This window comes from Lichtheimia ornata (genome assembly GCF_029851405.1).
Source record: "Lichtheimia ornata isolate CBS 291.66 chromosome Unknown scaffold00035, whole genome shotgun sequence".
NCBI classification, from domain to species: Eukaryota; Fungi; Mucoromycota; class Mucoromycetes; order Mucorales; family Lichtheimiaceae; genus Lichtheimia; species Lichtheimia ornata.
The window spans coordinates 122,266-145,877 of record NW_026695355.1 but is presented as its reverse complement, the minus strand read 5'-3'; the positions used below and the strand labels follow the sequence as shown (position 1 = coordinate 145,877).

General features: G+C 43.3%; 10 protein-coding genes across 10 annotated transcripts; 8 read left to right on the top strand and 2 right to left on the bottom strand.

Annotated features, from left to right (window-relative positions):
- Positions 1-215: 215 nt before the first annotated feature.
- Positions 216-1,018, bottom strand: O0I10_007310 (ubiquitin-conjugating enzyme E2-16 kDa; the record flags this gene model as incomplete). The annotated part of the gene is made up of 6 exons (XM_058487328.1): positions 216-313; positions 363-407; positions 481-586; positions 645-722; positions 812-907; positions 995-1,018. 6 exons carry the CDS (start codon positions 1,016-1,018, stop codon positions 216-218), a joined length of 447 nt encoding a protein of 148 aa, XP_058341889.1.
- A 1,208-nt stretch (positions 1,019-2,226) lies between these two features.
- Positions 2,227-3,792, top strand: O0I10_007309 (uncharacterized protein; the record flags this gene model as incomplete). The annotated part of the gene is made up of 8 exons (XM_058487327.1): positions 2,227-2,399; positions 2,468-2,565; positions 2,632-2,698; positions 2,763-2,862; positions 2,925-3,041; positions 3,106-3,352; positions 3,413-3,585; positions 3,760-3,792. 8 exons carry the CDS (start codon positions 2,227-2,229, stop codon positions 3,790-3,792), a joined length of 1,008 nt encoding a protein of 335 aa, XP_058341888.1.
- Positions 3,793-4,303: 511 nt separating this feature from the next.
- Positions 4,304-7,330, bottom strand: O0I10_007308 (uncharacterized protein; the record flags this gene model as incomplete). The annotated part of the gene is made up of 10 exons (XM_058487326.1): positions 4,304-4,405; positions 4,459-4,514; positions 4,580-4,650; positions 4,711-5,317; positions 5,389-5,779; positions 5,841-6,233; positions 6,298-6,492; positions 6,562-6,810; positions 6,932-7,065; positions 7,144-7,330. The coding sequence occupies 10 exons, from the start codon at positions 7,328-7,330 to the stop codon at positions 4,304-4,306; spliced, it is 2,385 nt and encodes a 794-aa protein (XP_058341887.1).
- Positions 7,331-8,687: 1,357 nt separating this feature from the next.
- O0I10_007307 (phosphomannomutase) lies at positions 8,688-9,719 on the top strand (the record flags this gene model as incomplete). Its single annotated transcript, XM_058487325.1, has 5 exons — positions 8,688-8,777; positions 8,861-8,972; positions 9,037-9,113; positions 9,179-9,270; positions 9,326-9,719. 5 exons carry the CDS (start codon positions 8,688-8,690, stop codon positions 9,717-9,719), a joined length of 765 nt encoding a protein of 254 aa, XP_058341886.1.
- A 1,084-nt stretch (positions 9,720-10,803) lies between these two features.
- O0I10_007306 (uncharacterized protein) lies at positions 10,804-12,304 on the top strand (the record flags this gene model as incomplete). Its single annotated transcript, XM_058487324.1, has 7 exons — positions 10,804-10,921; positions 11,044-11,079; positions 11,155-11,407; positions 11,466-11,734; positions 11,795-12,047; positions 12,113-12,174; positions 12,243-12,304. The coding sequence occupies 7 exons, from the start codon at positions 10,804-10,806 to the stop codon at positions 12,302-12,304; spliced, it is 1,053 nt and encodes a 350-aa protein (XP_058341885.1).
- Positions 12,305-12,738: 434 nt separating this feature from the next.
- Positions 12,739-13,814, top strand: O0I10_007305 (uncharacterized protein; the record flags this gene model as incomplete). The annotated part of the gene is made up of 6 exons (XM_058487323.1): positions 12,739-12,838; positions 12,898-13,213; positions 13,276-13,377; positions 13,457-13,528; positions 13,615-13,686; positions 13,769-13,814. 6 exons carry the CDS (start codon positions 12,739-12,741, stop codon positions 13,812-13,814), a joined length of 708 nt encoding a protein of 235 aa, XP_058341884.1.
- Positions 13,815-14,089: 275 nt separating this feature from the next.
- Positions 14,090-14,954, top strand: O0I10_007304 (uncharacterized protein; the record flags this gene model as incomplete). The annotated part of the gene is made up of 3 exons (XM_058487322.1): positions 14,090-14,205; positions 14,318-14,333; positions 14,439-14,954. 3 exons carry the CDS (start codon positions 14,090-14,092, stop codon positions 14,952-14,954), a joined length of 648 nt encoding a protein of 215 aa, XP_058341883.1.
- A 1,094-nt stretch (positions 14,955-16,048) lies between these two features.
- O0I10_007303 (triose-phosphate isomerase) lies at positions 16,049-17,310 on the top strand (the record flags this gene model as incomplete). The annotated part of the gene is made up of 6 exons (XM_058487321.1): positions 16,049-16,157; positions 16,245-16,368; positions 16,488-16,572; positions 16,643-16,830; positions 16,988-17,139; positions 17,225-17,310. 6 exons carry the CDS (start codon positions 16,049-16,051, stop codon positions 17,308-17,310), a joined length of 744 nt encoding a protein of 247 aa, XP_058341882.1.
- A 421-nt stretch (positions 17,311-17,731) lies between these two features.
- O0I10_007302 (phosphate:H+ symporter) lies at positions 17,732-19,728 on the top strand (the record flags this gene model as incomplete). The annotated part of the gene is made up of 6 exons (XM_058487320.1): positions 17,732-17,881; positions 17,969-18,167; positions 18,228-18,975; positions 19,040-19,092; positions 19,163-19,375; positions 19,442-19,728. The coding sequence occupies 6 exons, from the start codon at positions 17,732-17,734 to the stop codon at positions 19,726-19,728; spliced, it is 1,650 nt and encodes a 549-aa protein (XP_058341881.1).
- A 1,651-nt stretch (positions 19,729-21,379) lies between these two features.
- Positions 21,380-23,454, top strand: O0I10_007301 (uncharacterized protein; the record flags this gene model as incomplete). The annotated part of the gene is made up of 4 exons (XM_058487319.1): positions 21,380-21,740; positions 21,806-21,907; positions 21,976-23,147; positions 23,206-23,454. The coding sequence occupies 4 exons, from the start codon at positions 21,380-21,382 to the stop codon at positions 23,452-23,454; spliced, it is 1,884 nt and encodes a 627-aa protein (XP_058341880.1).
- Between the last annotated feature and the right edge of the window lie 158 nt (positions 23,455-23,612).

Genomic DNA, 23,612 nt, shown 5'->3' with positions numbered 1-23,612 from the left:
TAATATCCTCCTCTGTCAATTCTCCCCACATCAATAATGAAGTTGGTACCCTTTACGCAAATAATCAATCCCTGAATATGTTGAGAGGCATTGTTGGACATTCAAGTTGTAATTGTGATGGATAAAAGAAAAAAAAATGAATGACTACATCAACTAGATTACACTATAGCCATCTTAGTTTAGATATACAATCCTTCATCATCTCCCCTCCCCCTCTACTTACTGGCATATTTTCTTGTCCATTCACGTGCGGTGGATTCGTAGCGAGCACGATCGGTCTTGTAAATGTGTGCAAGATCAGGTACAAGTGGATCTAGGAATTGCATAAGTTTTCATGCATCGGTGTTATGCAAGTGACTTACCATCCGGATTTGGATCCGTGAGGAGTGAGCACACAGAGAGCAGCACTATTGATCATCATCATCAGCTGACACCTTCTCTCTCTAGTATTGAAATTTGAACTTGATTCCTTTTTTTTACCTTTTGATATTGTCAAGGCCGGTGACCATTGATCCTTTAGGATATCCAAACAAATGCTACCGTTGCTGTTGATGTTGGGATGATAGATCTTCGTCGTAAAATTGACCTAATGAAGTCATGCATCAATACCAGTCCGCTGTTATAGTAAGCCATAATCAACTTGCCTTGGGTGGTTTGAAAGGATAGTCTGTAGGAAAATGTATCGAAAGATAAAACACTCCACCTTGATAAGGGCTGTCTTCCTAAATACATGTGCATACAAACAAGTCAGCCTTTCATACTACATACGTCCCACCACACAGCCTCGCCGATCCTTCGAGGATATACATACGGGTCCAAGAATAGTCGCTTGCCAGTGAAAAGTGTCGTCGTCGACTGGTCCAGCAGAGCATGAAGAAGGAGGATCACGGGTGATGTCCTTGAATTCCTACAAGTTGGTGCACAATGTCAGTCCCCATCTTGCTATCCCCATTGGCCAGCCTTGCTGTGAGCGCCATTGCCCAGTTGAGATTACCTTTTGAATACGTTTGAGAGCCATAGTAGTTGTGGGAGGAGCAACGAGAGTAAGAGATGGCACAGCACACGATGCGGACTTTGTATGATGCATGATACATCATGCCCATGATTAGTAGCAATCATGCTGACTATTCAATACAACCCCCCTCAATACAAATAAATGCTACTTTTTTCAATTGATCGAATGCTTGTGGTATTGGTCATCGATGTACTCGAATAGACATAGGCGTATGTATACTTGCAGCATTATCATCTTTTTATGATTATTACGGGGGTTGAAACAGCAGAACAGTATTGTGGAGGGCCCGCCCCACCAAAGATGGCCCTGCAGCAAAGCCATCATAATGTATCAATACCCCAGAACTTGGAAAAGTGCCTCCTGCTCTCCATGTTCAATGCTTCTTGTGATGATATGATGATAGTAAATGTTGGTAGCTATGTAAGCGAAACGTAGTAGCCATGGATACACGGCACTCGTCCTCTTTAAGGTTAAAGCTGTAATAATTTCTAGTGTCCATGGCATAGCTTTTGAACCCCAATGGTTGACCTTAAGAGCACACGGTGCATTGTTCTACTACGTGTATGATAACTTCACGCATATACATTAATGTCTAGTGATAACGTCTTGGGACGGTACATCCATTCCAGCAATGCATGATGGTATTCATATGCGTGTATTGTGAGAAGTAATAGATGGCAAAGAAGGCTGGATGCTTTTATGGTAAGGTGATGTTGTCATTCATTCATCCTTGACTACACATGCTGATCACCAACCCTCACTCCAATGCATTTATGCTTATGGTCACTTGTATTTATTGTATCAGTGGGTATCAATTGCTCATGTGGCCATACGTTCAAGAGAAGGAGTTGTTGAAAGGATCGCCTTCCCTTCACACTTCTTCCGTGGTAAGTGGATTTTGACCCCCCCCCCAAGTCCGCAAAGAACTGCAATGTAGATAAAATCCAATTTTGACATGAATGATGAATCCATAGGACACCCGCCTAAGACATTTAAGCAACCTCTATTGCAAACCATGGCAGAACTTTTATTTGCATTATCAAAGAATGGTGATCAATCATACAAGAGAAAAGTTTTCTATATAGTGTAAAGGATGGAAGCTGTGTGGGTCGAAGCCTAGTCGCGGAGATTGCTTGCGGTCTAATCCAACGCGAGTAAGCGAGTAACGCGCGCTCACTTTCTTTCTCAACACACACACAGTTTTTCATATTATGGACGGCGAGATAACGCTGTCTCCTTCCGTACTTGGAGAATGCGTAGCAGCAAAGACATTCAGAGACAATCGACAACCCGTTACCTCATTATGCTTTGACGATAGTGGAGAACTTTGTGTTACTTCGGCTCAAGATGAGAGTTTACACATTTACAACTGTCGAGAGGGCAAGTATGTACCAGATCTCAACCCACAATGCCACGATCCATTTATCGACAACCTGCTCATTGGTTTTACAGACACCAGAGTACTTTACACAGCAAAAAGTATGGCGTCAATCTAGCACGATTCACTCATCAAAAGACAACGGTTATTTATGCCTCAACAAAAGAAGACGGTGAGATCCATATCCTCGATAGAGTCATTGACGCCCTTTTCCCCCTCAACTCATGTCGATCATTAGATACCCTGCGATATCTTTCTGTACACGACAACAAGTTCATTCGATATTTTCGTGGTCACAAGGACAAGTATGGATGAAGCGCGAAAAGGGATAAGGAGCGTTCAAATGTTGATCGATGCTTTGGGTTATAGGGTTGTGTCACTGGAAATGTCACCAATAGACGACCAATTTCTTTCATCTTCGCTTGACAAAACCGTTCGATTATGGGATTTGAGATCACCGACATGCCAGGTAAATCACTATGCATGTTCATGTATTGGAAACGGCATTCTAATCTTTTGGATATTGAAAAGGGTGTTGTACATGCCAAAGGACGTCCAACAGCAGCTTTTGATCCTGAAGGTCTGATCTTTGCGCTAGGCGTCGATTCAAGCACAGTGAAAATGTATGATTTGCGAGCGTATGAATCAGTAAGTTTGGATGCTGTTTGAACTCGACGACAAGGAAGAGGGTGGTCTAAATGAGTGTTATCAGGGACCTTTTGCAACATGCGAGATATCAGATACATATTACTATCCAAAGGGCCTGCCGGATTGGACGAGTCTGAAATTCACCAACAATGGCAAGCACATACTGCTTTCGACTTCAGGACAAACACACTATATACTTGATGCATTCAGTGGCAATATTATCCAAAGGCTCAGTGGGTTTCCGCGATTGGGTGTTGATACTTGTGGCGAGGAAACGGGCCTTTCACCGGATGGAAGATTCGTATTTTCAGGTATGGCATGGGGATAAGTTGTGTATCAAGGACAATGAGCTCAAAGTGTGCTTTTAATAGGAGGACGTGATGGCAAATTATACATTTGGGATATAGAGAATCCAGCTTCAACGGCCGGCGTGATTCAAGACAATACACCCATGACGGCCTTGGATACTCCTCATACCGATAATCTTCGAGTCTTTGGCTTCAACCCTTATTACATGATGTTTGTCACAGGATCCGACGAGCTTGTAAGTATTGGTTCTCCCTCTCTTTCTCTTTCTCTCTCCTCCAAACAACGACTGCTGTTCCCCGATACTCCCAAGGAATATGGAGATGTTGGTTTATGTCGGTCGAAGATTCCATTCCCTTTCACATATCCCTTATCATGATGAATGGTAGATCTCACAACGTGATTTATATAGGAATTCTGGCAATCCAAGCAACCAGCACTATAGCTATAATACATGTACCTTTTATACAACCGCATTTCTTCACTCTCTTTGTCCATATCTCCCTGTGCAATAATTGACAATACATTTGCATCATCCGACAATATACTTTACATCTTTTCATTGCACCCATCAGAAATCAAATATGTTTATGGAGTTTTGCTTTACAAAGCCTATTAATGTATGTTGTGTGTGTGTGAAATTTTCTCCGGGGGATATGTTGTTTGAGGAGGAAAGGAACAGCGATACGTAAAATGATTAAGACCGGAGGTGGTGGTAAATGTGTGTTGTTGTAGTAATAAAAGAAAAAGGTGGTGATGGTGGTGGTGGTGGTGGTGCTTGTTATCCCTGTGTGGTGATACAGCCAAATAGTGTCTTGCTAATCGCTTGTTTCGGTGAACTCGTTTAAGAGAACAAACCAGCCCTGGTAAGATTCACATTGTTCGTAAGAGTGTAAAGGTCTCTCGCTAGGTAAAGGAGAGAAAATAGGAAGGGAAAACAGGATTGGGTGGGATACTTACTTATTACGGGTAACAAATGTCTTGTTCAATAACGTCAGGATTCTGGACACATTCAGTCGCACATACTCAAGGTCGAGCAATTCAACGTTGTCTTGTTGCTATACATAGTGATAAGTGATCCTTGTCTTTTGATACATGCGTTGTCAAGTACCTTTTCTAGCAGATCATCCAGCTTGAGATCCATCTCAAGGATCGGCTTTTCTCGTCCTGAACAATTTCCCAACATGTTAATCGCTATGATGAGGTCGCCATATAAGAAAAGAAACTCTCACCTTTAAAGTGCATGGCAATCATAAATGTACCAGGTAAAGGTGATGTGATGAGGAAAAAGATGTTGGGACGCCTGTATCCATTGATGTATCAGCATGTATTCCATGTATAAGACCATCCATATCAAACTCACCTGCTCTCAGGTACTGTGCTCTCTGCAATAACACCATCCTTTTCCATTTGGCTATGAGTGAACTTGACAGGTCCTTGGGCTGATTGCTTTTTGGGCTTTTTGGGCATGCCATCCACCTCAACACCAATGCCAACCGAGTTTTTGGATTTCTTGTCACTGCCGCTTTGAATACGCACATTCTGCAGATAGGCCTTGTAACTTTCAAGCTGGCTTCGGAGGAAAGTGTTGTGATCAAGAATGGCCTTGTATACGCTTTCCAATGAGTCGAGCTCTTGAATGACCTTTTCTTTCAAGTTGCCAAGATGTGCGAGCTCCTGGGTGATTTCTTCTACGAGCAACTTGTATCCATCACGATGATCAACGATGCCAGCATCCTCGAGTTCACGCAACATGTCTTTAACCTTGATCCCCTTTCGTACAAGCTGTGTATCTTTGGTGGTTGCTGCTGTCTCTGCAATATAATCAAGATCCAATGGTCCACCAGCAGCAGCCGATGCAGCAAGATGAGGTAGTGATCGAATAAGCTGGACATAAATGGCTTTTGTCTCCATGTATAGAATGTCGTTTTGTGTAATGTTGTTCTCAGACATCAATGCGGTAGTCAAATCTGTAACACAATGAACAACATGTCAGCATTACAATGACAAAGAGGATGCCTCATTCTTCTTCTTCTCATACCTTGAATGGGAACTTCCCAACGACTGAATAATGGTAACTCGATAGCCTTATTTTCTTTGCGTGACACTTGTGGAATTGAAGGACCAATCTCATTCATCAAAACACGAATATGATCTTTTTCTTTTGGTGCAAGAATATCCAAATGCTGCAAAATAAGTGATTGGGTGCTGTATATCTCATTCAGCGTGATGTTGAGGACGATATCCTTCTTTGATAGTGCCATGTATTGATCCATCTCCAGTGATTCATAAAAGTCGCTCACTTCACACAGCTCGTTGAGGAATTTGTTGATGCGTTGCTTGTTTGATTCGACAAACGGATTGGTTGGAAGCATGTAACTCTCTTTGGCGTAGGAAGGGCGGTTGGCGAGATTTTGAAGCATCTTGGCAATCTATCATGTTCATCCTATTAGTAAGAAGAAAAATACATATACTTGCTAGGTTTGATCATACCAATGTCAATGTTCTTCGTGGGTGTTTGTTGGGTGCATTCTCCAAAAGCATATAGGCTCGTGGGGTGACAATAGCAGGGTTGATGAACCGTAAAAAGAAGAAGCCTCCAATCATTGAGCATACTGAGAATTCAGAAGCATTGGGACTCTTTCGCTTAGTCAAAGATCGAATTTGCTTGCAGATCCATCGGATACCATAAGGCACGGCGTCAGTGGATGCAAGGATGGTGGATAAAAAGCTCTCAGCAATCTCCATAAGCATTTTCAGACGTGGTTGAATGATGGCTTGGACATCCGGGTTCTCAGCAGCTACTTCAGGCGTAACACTTCTCGGCATATCTTGTGGGAGTTGTCCCCGGTCTTGTTCGATTTGTGCAACCATTTGCTCATATACCTGTAATCGCATGCATTAGCACTTGTTTCTTTGCATGATCCTTCCCAATTCAGTGATTACTTGCCTTGAGAGGATTGATTTCCAAATTCAAGTCCTTGTGTTCCACCAGGCTGTTGATCTTTTCTGCTAAGACGGACTTGAGATACGCTTGACCAGGGCCACGTCGTGTGTATGTTGTCATCATTCGAGACACAGGTGTATTCGCTCGTAGCAGAGAACCAAATTCAGTCGACGTTTCAAATTGAGCAGCCAGCACATTCTAATCCATTTGATCATGTTACTACTACTACTACTACTAATATACCTCTTGCCATTGTCACCATCATACCTGAAACATGGTCAACAACAAATGTTCTTCACGGCTTTCATATTGGTTGCCATACAATGTAAACATGACGGTCTGAAGCAACGTATCAATTTCAGCCAAGTTGACGAGTCGACAAAGCGTTGCTATGTGTCGTGGTTCGCTTTGCAGGATAAAGAATAGGTTGCCATAGAGCTGGATTTTGCGGTCGTCTGGATAGAAATCACTGTCTCCTTCTCCATGCTCCTCAAAATGGGCTACCATTTCATTTTGCTATGATACGAATCATGTTAACAACCATATACACATACACACACACACACAGTTGTAGGAATAAAGGCATTCTCATATCCCCCTCTCCTCCAATCACATTCCCCATGATGTTGATACTCACCTCGCTCAATGCGATACGATTCTGGATCAATAAAGCAATACGTGAATCGAGATAGCGAACATCACGTTCCAACACAAAGTTCTTTTTTGACTGAGCCGAGATTTTTGTCTTGAGGTCGCGTAGCTTCCTTTGAGCTGTCAGAGTAAGGGGGGAATATAAGTACAAGAGGTTCCATTGAGAAATGCAAAGTACCACTGGTCATGTTGACTTGCCTTGGGCGAGCTCATCCTCCACTTCATTATCTTGTTCAGCTGCCATGGAGTAGAATGCAGAGACAGAGTAACGCTTAGAGGTGCGACCTGCTTTTTTGCTTGAATGGTGATTGTTTGCTGCTGCTGCTGCTACTGCTCGGGAGACAATGGTGCCTGCACCAGGAGAGTAACCATACGATTGAACCATGGCAGGTGATCCACAACGACGAAGCAACGATAAGAAAGGAAAAAGAGTGCGAGTGAATAAGAGAAAGAGAAAGAGAGAGGGAAAAGTATAAGGAGTAAGACAAAACTCAGGATACCAAATCAGGCACGCACCTTTGTATATGCTGCATTGGGAGATGAGAGTGATAGATTCCATCTATTTTCATCACTTGTACTTTTCATTCAATGGATCAAGTTATATCATGTTGCATAAAAACGTCACTGGATGAGTTGTTCTTGTTCACATAGCCATCCTGGTCTGGAGATTTGCTTGCTCACAGATACTCTCACATGTTCGATCTTCTGTCACACAACCTTACAATCACCTACTTTAATAGGAAGGCACAACGCACCCTTTAATTGACTCGATTTCCATGTGTGCACACACGTTTTTCCTTGTTTGAGGAATTATTCTAGTAATCCATTCTCGCCCATCACTCTGCTTTGTTGTATGCTATCTCTCTTGCGCGCCATTTTTCGTATCGAACACATATCATCTTACCCTTAACCTTATCTACAATGAACTAAACCTTATGGCGCTTCTTTCAAGGAGACCATTAATACTCGTCGTATGGATGGTACATGTATATCAGCTCTGGAACATCCTTCAACAACACGTTACAACTTGGAAGGATCCTACTTCTTTAAATAGCTTGAAGAAGAATGAAAAGCATGAAAATAGCATTAGCTTGAGGATATGATCCACTGTCAATTGTTTGTGCTACATGTGTACTTGTGGGACATTCGAGGTAGATCTTGGATTCATTACATTCCAAGTTCCCAATAGCTTCAATCATCATCATTAATATATAAGAAAACAAGGAAATTGATACATCACTACTTTATAATGCGTGGCAACACAGCACATCAACAAGATGAAGTAGAGCATGCACAAATCCTTTATTCAATGACCATTTTACTACTGATACATTTCTAATATTGAATAAACAGCAATGCATGAATTGACTTTAGGTCAAATGCTGAAAGTGGCGGGAAAAGGATGGGATTTGTTGCTTTGATCTAGACTCAGTAAATCGGTTGCTATGATGCGTTGTTGCCTGGGGGAAGCGTTGCCACGTTACCCAATCACAAATAGACAAATGAGTGCATTGTACCTGAATGATGATGCTATTGTTGTTGTGTTGATAGCTATTCATAGTACTCTGGCACAACCTACTTCCGCGGGATGTAGTATTAGAACGTGGCTTCAGCTCCTTGGATCTCAAACTATCGATGACGCTAAAAGCGGTGCGGAGTCGTACTACCTGTCGATCCCTTTTTGAAGGGCTCAGCTCGGCTATTCTGTTGGCTCTTTGCTTTCATCATCTACAATCTCCACCATGGCTCCCATCACTGAATTCTCCAAGCGCACACAACCCGATACTATCGTTCTCTTTGACGTGGACGGCACCTTGACTCCTGCTCGTGGTGTAAGTTTTGATTTGATATGGACTTCTCCTGTATCGGTTGCTAACCTTTACTCTCTCTCTCTCTCTCCCCTCCCTCAATGTAGAGCGTTTCCCAGGAGATGCTTGACACCTTGGCCGAATTGCGCAAGAAGGTTGTCATTGGTTTCGTTGGTGGATCCGATTTGAGCAAGCAAGTTGAACAGCTTGGTGCCAACGGTAAGCGATTGACAAGCAAAGTGTAATAAGAATGGAAGGCTGATATGGGTAATGGTAATTGTAGTGACCCAGGATTTTGATTACTGCTTCGCTGAAAATGGTTTGACTGCCTATCGCCTTGGTGAGCAGATGGCATCCCAGGTAGGATACAGGGAATAGGATGTGAAGAAGAAGAAGAAAGAATACTCATGCAACAGGCATGGTAGAGCTTCATTGAATGGATCGGTGATGAAGAATACAACAAGCTTGTCAACTTTATCTTGCGTTACATTGCTGATATGGATCTCCCAAAGAAGCGGTAAGTGTCATTTGATCTGTTGATCTTGAATGTATCATTTGACCTCGTTGTATAGTGGTACCTTTATTGAATTCCGTAATGGCATGATCAACGTATCACCTATTGGCCGTAACTGCTCCCGTGAAGAACGCAACGAATTTGAAAAGTATGATCTTGAACGTGGTTTGCGACGCAAGTTTGTCGAGGATTTGAAGGCTGCTTTCTCTCATTTGGACTTGACCTATTCCATTGGTGGCCAAATTTCCTTTGACGTTTTCCCCACCGGCTGGGACAAGACCTACTGCTTACGCCATTTGGAAAAGGAAGGTTTCAAGACCATTCACTTCTTTGGTGATAAGACTTTCAAGGGTGGTAACGACTATGAAATCTACAACCATCCTGATGTCACTGGCCACGCAGTGACTCGTCCTGAGGATACCATCGCCATCTTGAAGGAGCTCTTCCCTTAAACCACACATGCCTTTTTCAATCTTCCATCCCATTTCATGTTCCACATTTCTCGCAACCCATACTGTCTTTCTTTTTTCCCCGCTTAACATATCATAAAGTTTGGCATTTGATCCTGTACAATCGTGGTTGTTCATTGTATTTCATTACATTGCATAAAGGTTTGATCCTATTTAAGTGATCTATGGAGTGCTATTGTAGTGGCAGAAGACTAATGCGATCCATTGGTGAGACAAAGTGAGTGGGACTGGTGATCCAAAAATGGGTGCTTCGATGTCAAATTTTTGTTGCCGATTCAACCTTGAGTTCGAAGTACTGCTTACATTTGGAACATCGCTTTTTACCTACAATGTATACTGCTACATGCATAGCAACGCATAGACTTTGTTACATGCTGGATCATTAATAAACTCTGGTTGATAGCTGAATTCACTACAGCGACGAAAAATGGGTCTATGCAACCATCGAGTTTTTTGGCTAACATAGCCTTCCTTTTTTCTTATGGCACTTGGCGAGCATGCATTCTTAATTTGCATGATGCAACTTGTATCAAGGTAGGCATTGCATAGACAGGTATTGTGATAACGCATCACTCATACAGGGCATGGATCAAGATCTTCCTTTGAAAACGAGCCGAATAATGTGACCTAAAAATTGCCATGTGGCTTCAACCAGTGATGTTTAGAGCCACGAACATGGGAGCAAAGAGCCGCAATGGTATCCTTTTTGGAATTAGCAGTAGATCTGAAACCGATGATCATTGCAGGTCATCCCTGCTCCTTTGTTGGGATGTACTTGCGCCAAGCAGCGTACATGTAGTAGTGAAGCGTGTGCGGCAAAGCCGGAAATTTCGCAGAGATGACTCATCATATGCATAATGAAAGCCTTTTAATATCACTTTGGGATAGTTTTACTAAGCAAGGGAATAATTTGGATGATGTACAGGGACGCTATCATCAACGATAAGCAATGCATTAAAATGCCAGTTACACAAAACACTTTCGGAGACACTTTATTATTCATCACCTGTGTGAAATCAAATGTGCCTGTGCCTAGTTTTGGGATAATGCCTTTCTTTCACGAGTTATGTCTGCAAGTAGCCCTTTACGTGCATCAACATACCATCGATACTATGACAAGTATTATCCACACCACATAGAGCTCTTGGAAGATCTAATACGTGGTGTATCGTTGGCCCTACCAGGTAAATCCATATAGCAAAAATGACATTTCATTCTTCTTCGCCTTATTCTCAGCCTTCCCCAAAACATACGTGATTCCTTGTTTACAATATTCAACGCCCTCTCTCTTTCTCTTTCTTTCCAGGACGTTTCGAGGATGCTGACCTATGTTCACAGACACGTAAGTGTTCCCCATGTGAAGGGGAGGTGGTTTGTCACGATGGCTCCATGTCCACTCACCGTCATTACTGCTTAGTCATTTCCGTGTTGAATCTATTCTTGCTCCACCATACACACTTATTGGCAAGGCGGCGTTCCGAAAAGGATGAATCGTTTGTGTTCAATAAGCACGTTCAGGCGTATTATCGTTCTCAGTGGCCATCCAAAACGGCATCACTTGCCTTGAGCATCATATCTTATACGGAGGTGGTATTTGAGCTCATTCTCCATCGACGCGTCTCTAGCAAGTCTCGGCGCTGGCGTTGGATTGTAGGGATTGAAGGAATCAAGTAGGTATAATGGGATGGCTCATAAGGTCATGTTTTAATCTTTACATTGATTGCATAGAGCTATTTTGCGTTTGGTGTTATTCTTTCGCTCTGGAAAGCGCACAGTCATTCATCCCACACATCTTGTGCGAAACACAGATCCATGCACATTTGAAAGCAACGTTACCGACAAGCTTGAGCTGGCAACCCTTGACCCTCGAACAGGCACACCTTCCACAGCCAATCCTCGATTACTGACAACATCCACTACTGCATCAAGCACCACACCAAGAAGGGGATGGGCACTTTTTGGAGAAATAGTGTGGGTTATTAGGCCTGTGGTATATGGTAAGTTGAACAAAGGTGTTGTGGTCACCTCCTGTACTGATGCAATCATGATGATGATAGCATTTATGGTAATGAATACGATACGTCGAGGATCACACAAGGTCGTTGAAAAGTCTGAAGAGGAGGAAGAAACAGAAAAAGATGATGAGATTGAGTGGAAACCATGGCTAGTATCATTATGCATCGATTTGCTAGCACGAACGGCACGTTCAATGCAACCATCATCATCGCTTGAGCAGGATGAGTACAAGCGGCGAGATTATCTCTTGCTTTATTATTTATTACGAGGCCCTGTCTACAACCTATTTACCAGGTGATCATTGTTGACATGGATACCATGATATTGGACATTGACTAATCATAATGACATGATGATAGGCGGCTCTTGGAAATGTTTTGTGATGCGAGTGAACACCGCCCCCTGGTATCGATTCTTGCGAGTAAGTACCCACCCACCCCATATGCTGGTTTGATGTCAACAGCGACTAATGCGAGCTTATTATTATAGCTGCATTGAATGATTATAGGCCATTCTGGGAGCAATCTTACTTTTACACAGCCGGGTCATAGAGATAACAGTAGTTCATATTCATCATCCAATAGCATTATTAAAGATACCAATATCCATCATTTAGCTACTTTAAATGTGAGTGTCTCATGGCATAGGACCATAGTCGACATGTGAAAAAGATAAACAAAAGGGTTGTGAACAAAGGAGAATGGCACGTGGATAAAAGGAAATGACCGTGCTCGTTGATAGTGGGGAGGGAAAAAGTCGGCCATCTGAAACCGACCATGTTTCACAAACAGCGTCAATGCCACTAAGCAAGAATATGATTTGCTGGCGGTGCTATCATCACCGACCTCTCACCACATAATCGACCCAAAGTCCATTTTGGAAACTTGCACACACGCACACACACACACACACACAAAGCACACTCGCACATACACAACACAAGCACAACCCACAACAACAGAAACCTTACACATACGCCTTTATTATGAAGTTTCTTGAAATCGACTCGCTAGATGCTCTGAATTCAATATTCGAATGGGAAACTACCGAATGCATACTCAATGGCCGCATTGAAGCCTATTCTTGTAAGTATTATCCCGAAGGCACGAGAAACGGTGTGAAGGCTGACACTGTTCAATGGTAGGCAAATCGGCTGGTTCCGACAAGAAGCTCTTCAAACAACTGGAAAACAAGTATAGCCCTGCTGTGGACTTGACGGTGGGCTCCATCTCGCCTGACGATCTTCAGGTCATTTCACCCTTTGGCCGTTTGGATGAGGCCGCACCAAGGAGGACGTTCTTTTACCTCCTAGCAACGCTCAATGCCGCCTATCCAGATAATGACTTTTCGGAAGTACGCCCGGATCAGTTTAGCAAGCAACACTCTTTGGATCTCGTCATCAATTCAGTGAATACAACGCTCTTCAACCTTGGCAATGATTTCATCATCAACCGATACAGGTAAGGAATAGGCATTCGATCCATGATCAATGGTAAATGTTAAACATGTAAGGGTTGAATAGGATGTGGGATATCTTGGATGATTTGGTACAGCTCAAGGAATGCGACGTATACAGTTACAACCCAGACAGCGATGACGATCCTATGAATGAAGATGGCTATTTGTAAGTTGCACTATTTGGGCGGTCCAACGCCAACATTCGCATGAGAACATGGACACCTGATGACTCCCTCGGATATTAGATGGTCAATGAATTACTTTTTCTTCAACCGCAAACTCAAGCGTATGATTTACTTTACTGTAAAGAGTCAAAGGTATAAAGAGGATGAGAGAAAAAAAGAGGTCTTGGCAAAAGCAGGTACACTAACACACATCTTCAACCCTCCCCCCAATACTTTAGCTTGATCAATGCACCTGCCAGGGACGATGAAGCTGATTTTGATGATGGAGAGGAGGATGATGATGACTCGAGGTAAGCTGACATGCACCATTTTTGGTATTCCCCGGTGGGAAGAGAGAGAGAGAGATCGCCGCTCATCCTTTAGTGTCCATAGACAACGACGCTATGATTATTTAGTTATGGGTGACATGGAAGATTAATTACGACATGATGACATCCAAGAATGTACAGACAATGCTCTGGGTCCCCTTGCCTTTCTTTTCTTTTCTTTCCTCAATGCGATATCAACAACAGAAAAAAGAAAGAACCATGAGTCCCACGCCCATGGATGAGAATGGGCATCACCCCTTTTTTAGCCTGTTTAACAAATACAGTCTGGTACCATTTTCTATTGTGTATAAAAGAACATCCCATAGCCCTTACTACGCCCCCCTTTTCCTCGCAAATATATCATTGGTTTTCTTCCATTCATATCATGGCTCCTCAAAAAACACGCCATAATACACGAAAGCCTCGACTTTTCCAATGCACAGGTTATGGTGATTGCCATATGGTATTCACTCGAAGCGAGCATTTGGCCAGGCATGCTCGGTAAGGGTCAACGATGATAACCCTGGTCGTCGATGTTGATGATGATCAGGGCACTTTTTTATGAACATCAGGTGCTTATCATCTTTTTGCTTTGTATATTTTTTGACTATAGAAAGCACACAGGAGAGGTACAGGATCTAATACACGGATGGGAAAAAACATACATATGGATGCATTATTAACCACGCGACATACAACACAACCTTTTCTATCTCCCCCCAACCAACCAACAGAAACCATTCAAGTGCATAATGCCGGATTGCAACAAGATGTTCAGCCGCTTTGATAACATGATGCAACACACACAAACACATCGATCGAGCTCATCTCCTAATAACATGGGCAATACCTATCAACGATCTCAACGACGACGACGTACTCGTATCAGCAGCATTGATACCACCATGAGTACAAGTAGTAGTAGCAGCAGCAGCAATGACAGCATCGACTCAGCAACAGCATCATCCCCTTCACAACCTGAAGATCGTGATAAACGGCGTCGTCTTTCGATAGCAGAGCTATGCAATCCATCATCCAGCTCACCTTCTTGGCCAATGTCACCCACAACACCAACCGATGATATCCATCATTCTCCTCCTTCTCAACATGATAACAAGATCAAGCTAACAGCAGATGAGATGGAAGCATTGCAAGCATTGGGACGCCTTCACACGACCAATGATTTTTTCGAATCACTCCATGATATGATTACTGTGGGGCCAAGTGGAAATGCATGTGCTTGTCTCTAAGAATGGCGAGTGCCGCCATTTGGTCCTCGTTTTCTTTTTCTCCCATGGCCGCACAGACCACCTTTTTTGTATCATAGTCCTACCATTCCCCCATCCTGATTCCCCCCTTTTATTCTTTGTTTCTCAAGTCGTTTTTCTTTCCTTCTTTCTTTCTTTGTAACTCTATCATTCTTCATCATTCATCATCATTGTCATTCTTGATCCACAAAAGAAAAACTCCAATTTGTGAATATGCTGTACATGAATGTTACCTGTATCATGTTGCGTGTATGAGTATGAGTGTGTGAGTGTGTGTGTGTGTGTGTGTGTGTGTGTGTGTATGTGTGTGTGCGTGTGTACATTGAATCAGATGTTCCTTGGTAGGAGAGGGGGAAACAACATCATGACAGCTGAGTATTTGTGTGTGTGTGCCCATTACCATTAAGAAAAAGAGAGCAAGAGAGAGTGCGTGTGTGTGATACATGGGAGACACAAACATTGCAACAGAGTAAACGGGGACCAAAAGGACCCAGGTTATGCTATATATTCAGGTAGGCTGTCGATAGACGGGAGGGGGGGCGAGACAATTATACGATCTGCTGAGTTAAAGTGCTACCACCCACCACTCAACAAAAATGGTCGATAAGATCTACGATGTCTTTTGAGCGGGAAAACATGTAACAAGAACCATCGTCATCCATGACGTCTTCGTTTCTCCACCACTTGCGTACCCTTAGTTGAATCATAGCATATATCCCGCTCATTACATTCCGCTTGATTCACCCCCGCTTACGACTAGTAGTAGCAGCAAAGTGATGAGGATTAAAAAGCATGTGCAGTAAGCGGCCGACGTGTTCCGAGAACCATGTGACTCGGAGAACAATCCCGTCGGACCACCTTGGGCCACCCATTCCATCACACTTTAAGAATCTGGCACGCGTTTCGCAAGGCTTTTCCTTTTTCTTTTCTTTCTTTTGACTCACTCTCTCTTTATACACTCACACACATAAACAGTAAGTACTTGTCACTTGTCATTGGGTACATGGCATGCTCATTACAACGCGTCTCTCATTGCCCCATGGCTGAAACCTCTCCTACCCATTTAGACAGCAAACATGGCACGCAACTTTTTCATTGGTGGTAACTGGAAGATGAACGGTTCCGTCACCTTGGCCAAGTCCTTGGTTGACATGCTCAACAACGCCACTATTCCTGCTGGTACTGGTATGTCATCGTTTTCTTTGTTCAAAGTTCTTTATGATCGTTTATGCAATACACGTATGCTGACTCAAAAACCCCATGCACATACAGAGGTTGTTATCTCTCCCCCTGCTATCTACATTGACCGTGTTCGCCAATCCTTGAAGAAGGAGATTGGTGTTGCTGCTCAAAACTCTTATGTCAAGGCCAGCGGTGCTTACACTGGTGAAATCAGGCAAGTAGTGGAGAGGGAGGGAGATGGCGGGAAAAACTCGTCATACGAAATCAGTGATGGAAGAAATCTCAGTGCATGGGAAATGATGCTAACTCTCTCTCTTTTTCATCACACTATAGCCCTGAGCAACTCAAGGACTTGGGTATTGATTGGGTCATCCTTGGTCACTCTGAGCGTCGTGAATACTTTAAGGAATCCGACGACGTAAGTTGTATGAGTGGTGGGTTCTTTGTTTTTTGGATGGTGATATTGATGGATGATCCTTTTTATATAGTTCGTTGGTGAGAAGACTGCTCATGCCTTGAAGGCTGGTGTCAAGGTTATTCCTTGCATTGGTGAGAAGCTTGAGGAACGCGAAAGCAACAAGACCACCGAAGTTGTCACTCGCCAATTGAAGGCTATTGCTGACAAGATTGATGACTGGACCAACGTTGTCGTTGCCTATGAACCCGTCTGGGCTATGTAAGTTTCATGCATGGGATGGGATGGGATGAGGGTGATGGTTTCAGATGCGGGGTATCGTTGTCGCTCGCACGTGCGCCCAAAAGTGAACACGTCACATCATCAATGGTGGTAGTAGCAAGCAGCAGTAGACTGATGAAATTTGATCCTATTATAGTGGTACTGGCAAGGTCGCTACTCCCGAACAAGCTGAAGAAGTCCACGCTACTCTTCGCAAGTGGCTCGCTGACAATGTCTCCCAAAAGGTTGCTGATGAGACCCGTATCATCTATGGTGGCTCCGTCAAGGGCAGCAATGCTCCTGAGTTGGGTATGTACAATTTGCTTGGTTTAGGCAAAAAGATACAAAAGAGAATGATCAGCCCTCATCTGACCTTTTTGTTACAATCGTGTAGCTAAGCAACCTAACATTGATGGTTTCTTGGTTGGTGGCGCTAGCATCAACGAGGACTTCCTCAAGATCATCGCTGCTCGTCAGTAAATTCGACAACCAACATTTCCTTTGCTATAAATATTTCTTGCGCGTACATACAACATGATCCTCTCTACATTGCACAATAAAAGCTTTCGCATCTAGCTGTTATCAAAAGAGATGTTTTATCCTGGTATAGGCAAAAAGAAAGAGATACAGACATTGTAGATGTGCAACATGACTTGAGAGCGTGGATCAAGCAGGCTTCACGATTGGCCAAGCGCTACAATCTTTTCGACAATTTAGGAAGAGGTCCACACATGCGGTATCCACTCGATCAGACAATGAGCTACAAAGCCAAGCCCCGAATAACATTTTTGACACACACAAGCACACGTTTAACGTGGTGATCTGATTGATTATAAATATAAAGAGGATCTTGGCTCAAAATTTCCCTTCCTTTGGTCTTCATTTTTTATTGCTTTTGGAAATGTCCAAACCTAATCCCCAAGAGGGAGCTCCACCTGTCATGGCCACTACGACCACCACCACTACCGTGGTTACAGACACCCAATCTTCTCATGAAGCACAAACGTATGGTCTTGATGCTATCGAGCGTCGTCGGGTTGCTTTACAAGAGGTACGTATACCATCATCATCCATCCTATCCCAATCATTTTGCCCACATGCTTACATGTAGTACTTTATCTCTTCTTCTACGTACTAGTTTGATGATGCCAAGTTTGGCTGGTTCCATATTCGTGCTTGCATTGTCTCTGGTGTTGGCTTCTTTACAGACGCATACGACATTTTCGCTATCAACCTTGTGTCGACCATGATAGGCTACGTTTATTGGGGTGCTGAAGATAACACGACCCCGCATAATGTTGACACTGCTATCAAAGTTTCAATGTCATGTGGCACGGGTACATGTTTGATAAATGGGTTGTGAGCTTTCATGTATTCTAAATTGCTCTCTTCAATAGTGGTTGGACAACTCTTATTCGGTTATCTTGCTGATCATGTTGGTCGTAAGAGAATGTATGGTGTTGAGCTTATCATTATGATCGTTGGCACCATTGGTCAAACGCTTGCGGGCAATGGCCCTGCTGCTTCTTTTTGGGCGGTCATTACCTTTTGGCGAGTCATTGTTGGTATCGGTATTGGTGGTGATTATCCTCTCTCTTCGGTGATCACATCCGAATTTGCTACTACCAAACGCCGTGGTGCTATGATGGCAGCTGTATTTGCTATGCAAGGCATTGGTCAAGTCACTGCCGGTATCGTTGGCTTGATTGCTACAGCTGCATACCAAAATGCCATTCGTGCTGATCCTACACAACTTGATTATGTATGGCGTATCGTCATTGGTGTTGGTGCTGTTCCTGGTGCTATTGCTCTTTACTATCGTTTGACCATTCCTGAAACGCCGCGTTACACCATGGATGTCGAGCAAAAGATCGAAAAGGGCATCCGTGATGCTAAAGCCTTTGTCGAAAATGGTGCAGCTGCTGGTGATTACAGCGACAATTTGGCCGTTTCTCGTGTTCACACCGATGTGCCTCGTGCATCATGGGAAGATTTCAAAAATTACTTTGGCCAACGTAAAAACGCCCTCAAGCTCTTTGGCACTGCTTACTCTTGGTTTGCTCTCGATGTTGCATGGTACGGCTTGGGACTCAACAACTCGATCATTTTGAAAAACATTGGCTTTGCTGGTGGCGATGCTTATGAGTAAGGCTTTTCATTTTACATACATCACCTCATTGATGGTACTAATCATAAACTCGCATTGCAGAGCTGTATTCCGCACATGTGTGGGCAACATCATTATCAACCTTTTAGGTTCAGGTAGGGCATCATCATCATGTGCCTTTAGGATCATGCATAATACTCACATGCTGTGTTGCACCAACTATAGTACCAGGCTACTGGATCTCTGTGTTCACTATCGACTATATGGGTCGTAAGACAATCCAGATTATGGGTTTCACGATGTTGACCATCATGTTCATTATTCTTGGATTTGCTTATCATGCTATTCTCAACACCTCGGTCCCCTTGTTCATTGTTCTTTACACGATTACGCAAATCTTTTTCAATTGGGGCCCTAACACAACGACTTTTATTGTTCGTAAGTATAGCATGTTGATGCATTCATTGTACAATGATGACGTTGTTAACGATGATCTCTTTATAGCTGGTGAGTGCTTCCCAACACGCTATCGCTCTACTGCCCATGGTATCTCGGCTGCTTCAGGCAAAGTTGGATCCATCATTGCACAAGTTGGCTTTGGCTTGCTCAAAGATATTGGTGGCAAGAACAATTGGATCGACCATTTGTTGGAGGTGTTTGCACTTTTCATGTTGACAGGTATTTTCTCGTCACTCTTCATTCCAGAGACCAAGGGCAAGACGCTTGAAGAGCTCGGCGATGAAGAACATCATCACGTGGAAAGGTCATCTGATGGCAAAGCTATCGAGTAATCACCCCCACCCCACCTATGCCATGGTACCTTGATCCATTTATAATAATACATATTGCTATGATGCTGAAATGATTAATGACCCCAATAAAGGTCGAATTTACTTTATGCTCGAGATTGAGATGATCAAATGTTTCTTTTTATTTATCGAGCCCTATGCTTTATCGATACTGTGGTCGAAGAATGGGGTGACATAAGAATGCATTGTTGCGTGGATACTTTGGATGATAATGATGCGTTGCTGATGTAGTAGCTAATGATAATACGCGTATGGAGGAGGGGTATTTTGCATCGTCGTAGTCGAACGAAGGGTACCAAATAGCAGGTAAGTTGAGTGGGTTGTTGCTGCTGCATGATGAGAAACACGATATTTCAGCTAAGTCAAAAAGAAAGTGAGTTTGTGTGCATAGCCCATTTCATAGTACAGTAACTAACTACTACCATTGCTTTCGTATCCATGGCTTTCATCAGCAAAACGCACTTGTTGCCTAGAGGAACGCTTTGCTTTCTCTTTGAGCGTGCCTTTTTTCGATCCATATGGACATCGTTTCGTTTTGTCCTTGGACCCTAGTGGTCGACCTCGTTTCTTTGGTACTGCATTTGGATCAAAAGAGGGTTGTTTCAGGAGGTGGGGGTTTATTATTCTTCATGCTCTTCGGTGTTTGCAGCTGTTCATTTTTTGACGTACCTCGTTCTTCCTTCAGTTCTTCCAACACAGCAATGACCTTTGGGTGTCTGGCTACCTCCTGGTTCCATTCAGGGCCGTGCGCAGGGTGATAACATTGTGAGTGAATCAGATTGTATAAGCCATGGTAACTCATTTTGCCCGTCCGATCGCGAATGAGGCGCAACAACTTGTCAACTGTTATTGGATAAGGATCGACACCCGGCCAACACTTCTTGAAATGGTTAGTGTATGTGACGAATCGTCGCGAATGATAGTCTGGAGTCGTCGACATGTCGGAAGGTGGGTATGAAGAAAGAGGAAAAGAGTTACAAGGGGAGTACGCGTCAACCTTGCTGTCACTCGTGTCTCCAAGTTGTGTGCAACAATGCTCATCATCACCATTAATGACCAAGCGACGTCATTGATCTACACTTTCACCAAGTTACAAGTGGGTACAATATCTGATTTTCGGCATTCGGCAATGTGTAGTATCGATTTCATATGGGCATGGCAACCGCAGCAGTAAAGGATCTTGATCGTCAAGGGCAACGGTTGCTATGGAAGTTCATGAACGGCGATTTTGCGATATCGACACCATCCTCGATTCTTATATCTCTTTTAGATAGCATAGCATCATTGAATGATTAAAAGTATGTTATGGAATGTTTTATTGCTATTGAAGGATTGAAAAGGATGTCAAAACGATTGGGTGATCATGCTACCAAATTGAATCGGCGTTGCGGGATTCAAGTGTGTTGTGCAAGAGACGACACAGCGGGAAATGGAGTTAAGACGATGACTACCAAAAAGCTTTTCTAGTCGTATATTTTGTTTCTCGTTTCCTATTCTCAAATACTCACAATAACGCCTTTCTTTTCTCTCTCCCACCCGAGTCGAGAAGCGGCAATAATAAGAACAACACTCTAGTCCAATAGAAGGTGTGTGAGAGCGCGTTGAATCTTGTATCCTTGGGTGAATCCGTTCCATGAAAGGATCATCGCAACACCACTTGACCGATTCCGACATATCCTTGCAGCTCTCTGATGCGTCTCCGTTATCGTCTGAATCCGATCAAGAGCAACCACCTGGTCGACGACGACTTTCGGATACGACAGTAGCAACCAAACCAGCAAGCAAGCAAACGTCAAAGAAGAAAAAGTCAACATCCAATGCAAAAAAGAAGACAACTACCACCAACAACAAGAAACGTTCATCCAACGCGACAACATCATCCGTTAATACCATCACCATTCCAGTTTCAAGCATCACTCACTCACCTGAATATTGCATTTGTCGTAAAGGATATGATGGCAAAGAATTTATGATTGCATGTGATGGCTGTCAAGGTAACAATGGGGGAAAATGGGGTCCTTTGTCCCTTGCATATGTTGCTGATTCGTTATTCCTCTAGAATGGTTTCACGGCCGTTGTGTAGGTGTGAAACCTAAATCAGTGACCGGAAAGTACTTTTGCGAAGCGTGTAGCACCACAACAACAAAGTCGCGTAACAAAGGTAAGGTTGCCACTACTACTACGTCATACGGCTATATAGGTATCCTGAACATCATGCTACATTTCTAGGTCGGAAAGGAAAGACGAAGCGGAAAACCAACAAAAGCCAACCCGTTGTCGTCGAACCTGTCACCATTTCATTATCACGTGATGAAGAAGACATTGACGACATTTGCCCTGTATGTGACACCGAATGTACATGTGGAGCAGCAGAACCCGAACCGGCACCAGCACCATTACCAGCAACAGAACCATCAGCATCTATTGAATCACACAAAGAGCCTGAGCTTGTAGCGACTGATGAATGGGAGGTTACGGATGATAAGATGGTTGTCGAACGTATTGGTATTGAGCCAGATCAAGAATTACTCGACGTTGATGCAATATCCGATATGGATGATGCCAAAAGCAGTACATACACATCCAGCATACACATTGATTCGGGGGATGATGAAGATATCGAAAGAGAGGAAGAAGCAGCAATCATTAGAGATGTTTTACAACATGGAGATGCCTCTGATTTCGATTCGGATGATTTATTGGAAGAGGATGATGAAGAGGACGAGGAAGCTTTCTATTATTACGCTGATGAAACGGATGAAAGCGATACTGGTGTCATCCATGAAGAAAGCGATAATGAATATGAGCACTCATCATTTCGAATGTACAGCCTCGGTGAAGGATGGACTTCATCCGAAGAAGAAGAAGACGACGATCACGACCATGATCACGACCATGAAGAAGAAATCATTGATACACAAGCTGCACCTTCTGACGACGTGCCTGGTGTAGATGGAAATCTCTTTGACAGCATTGCATCAGCGTTTATGGAGATCTTGACACCACTTGCAGAGAATCAGGATATGGCATCATTATTGGGTCTCGTTACCAACGATCAACAACAACCACAACAGGATATGGGACGTCGATTATCTTTACCGAGCAGCGCTGTACAGGATCATCCACCAGAGGAACTTACATCAGAAACGCTTGGTGCTATGGCAGCTCTAGAATCCGAATTACCACTTTCCACAGCCAAAGAAGATGAACAACCATTCCTAGATCATCAGCCAGAAGAGACCGTGTCATTACCTACCACCCCAATACAGTACGATCTCAAGTTACAAGAGCAGCTTTTTGAGCTGGTAGGAAATCAATCAGCACCAACGAGTCCACGAGAGGTTCTTTCCAATCCTGCTGATTCTCCGGATATCAATGAAAAGAAAAGGAGCTTCACAGAGGTAAATCATGGGTATTGCTACTACATCCCATATTGTAATTGACACAATGTTTATATAGCCACCTTCAAGAAGCAAAAAGCGTCGGATATCAATTTCATCCTCTGCAACCCCACCACCCGATGAGAATGAAGCAGTATCCATGGATGAGCTTGTGGATACATCTCAATTATATACACGATCATCTTCATCACCCGAGCCCGAGGAGCCGGATACCCAAGTATCACGAGACTTGTCTCGATGGCAACGAGTCCCCATTGGTGCCTTTCGCTTGATGCGATCCAAAAACAAACTCTGGCTTGAACGCTAATTTACATTTCATTCATCTTGCACTACAACACACACACACACACACACACACACACACACACACACACCCCTCACATATTCCTCATTTTTTCACACATTCCAAAAGTTTGTAAAATCACCTTTCATGTATGTATTTTCTCCATCGTCTCATGGCTGCAA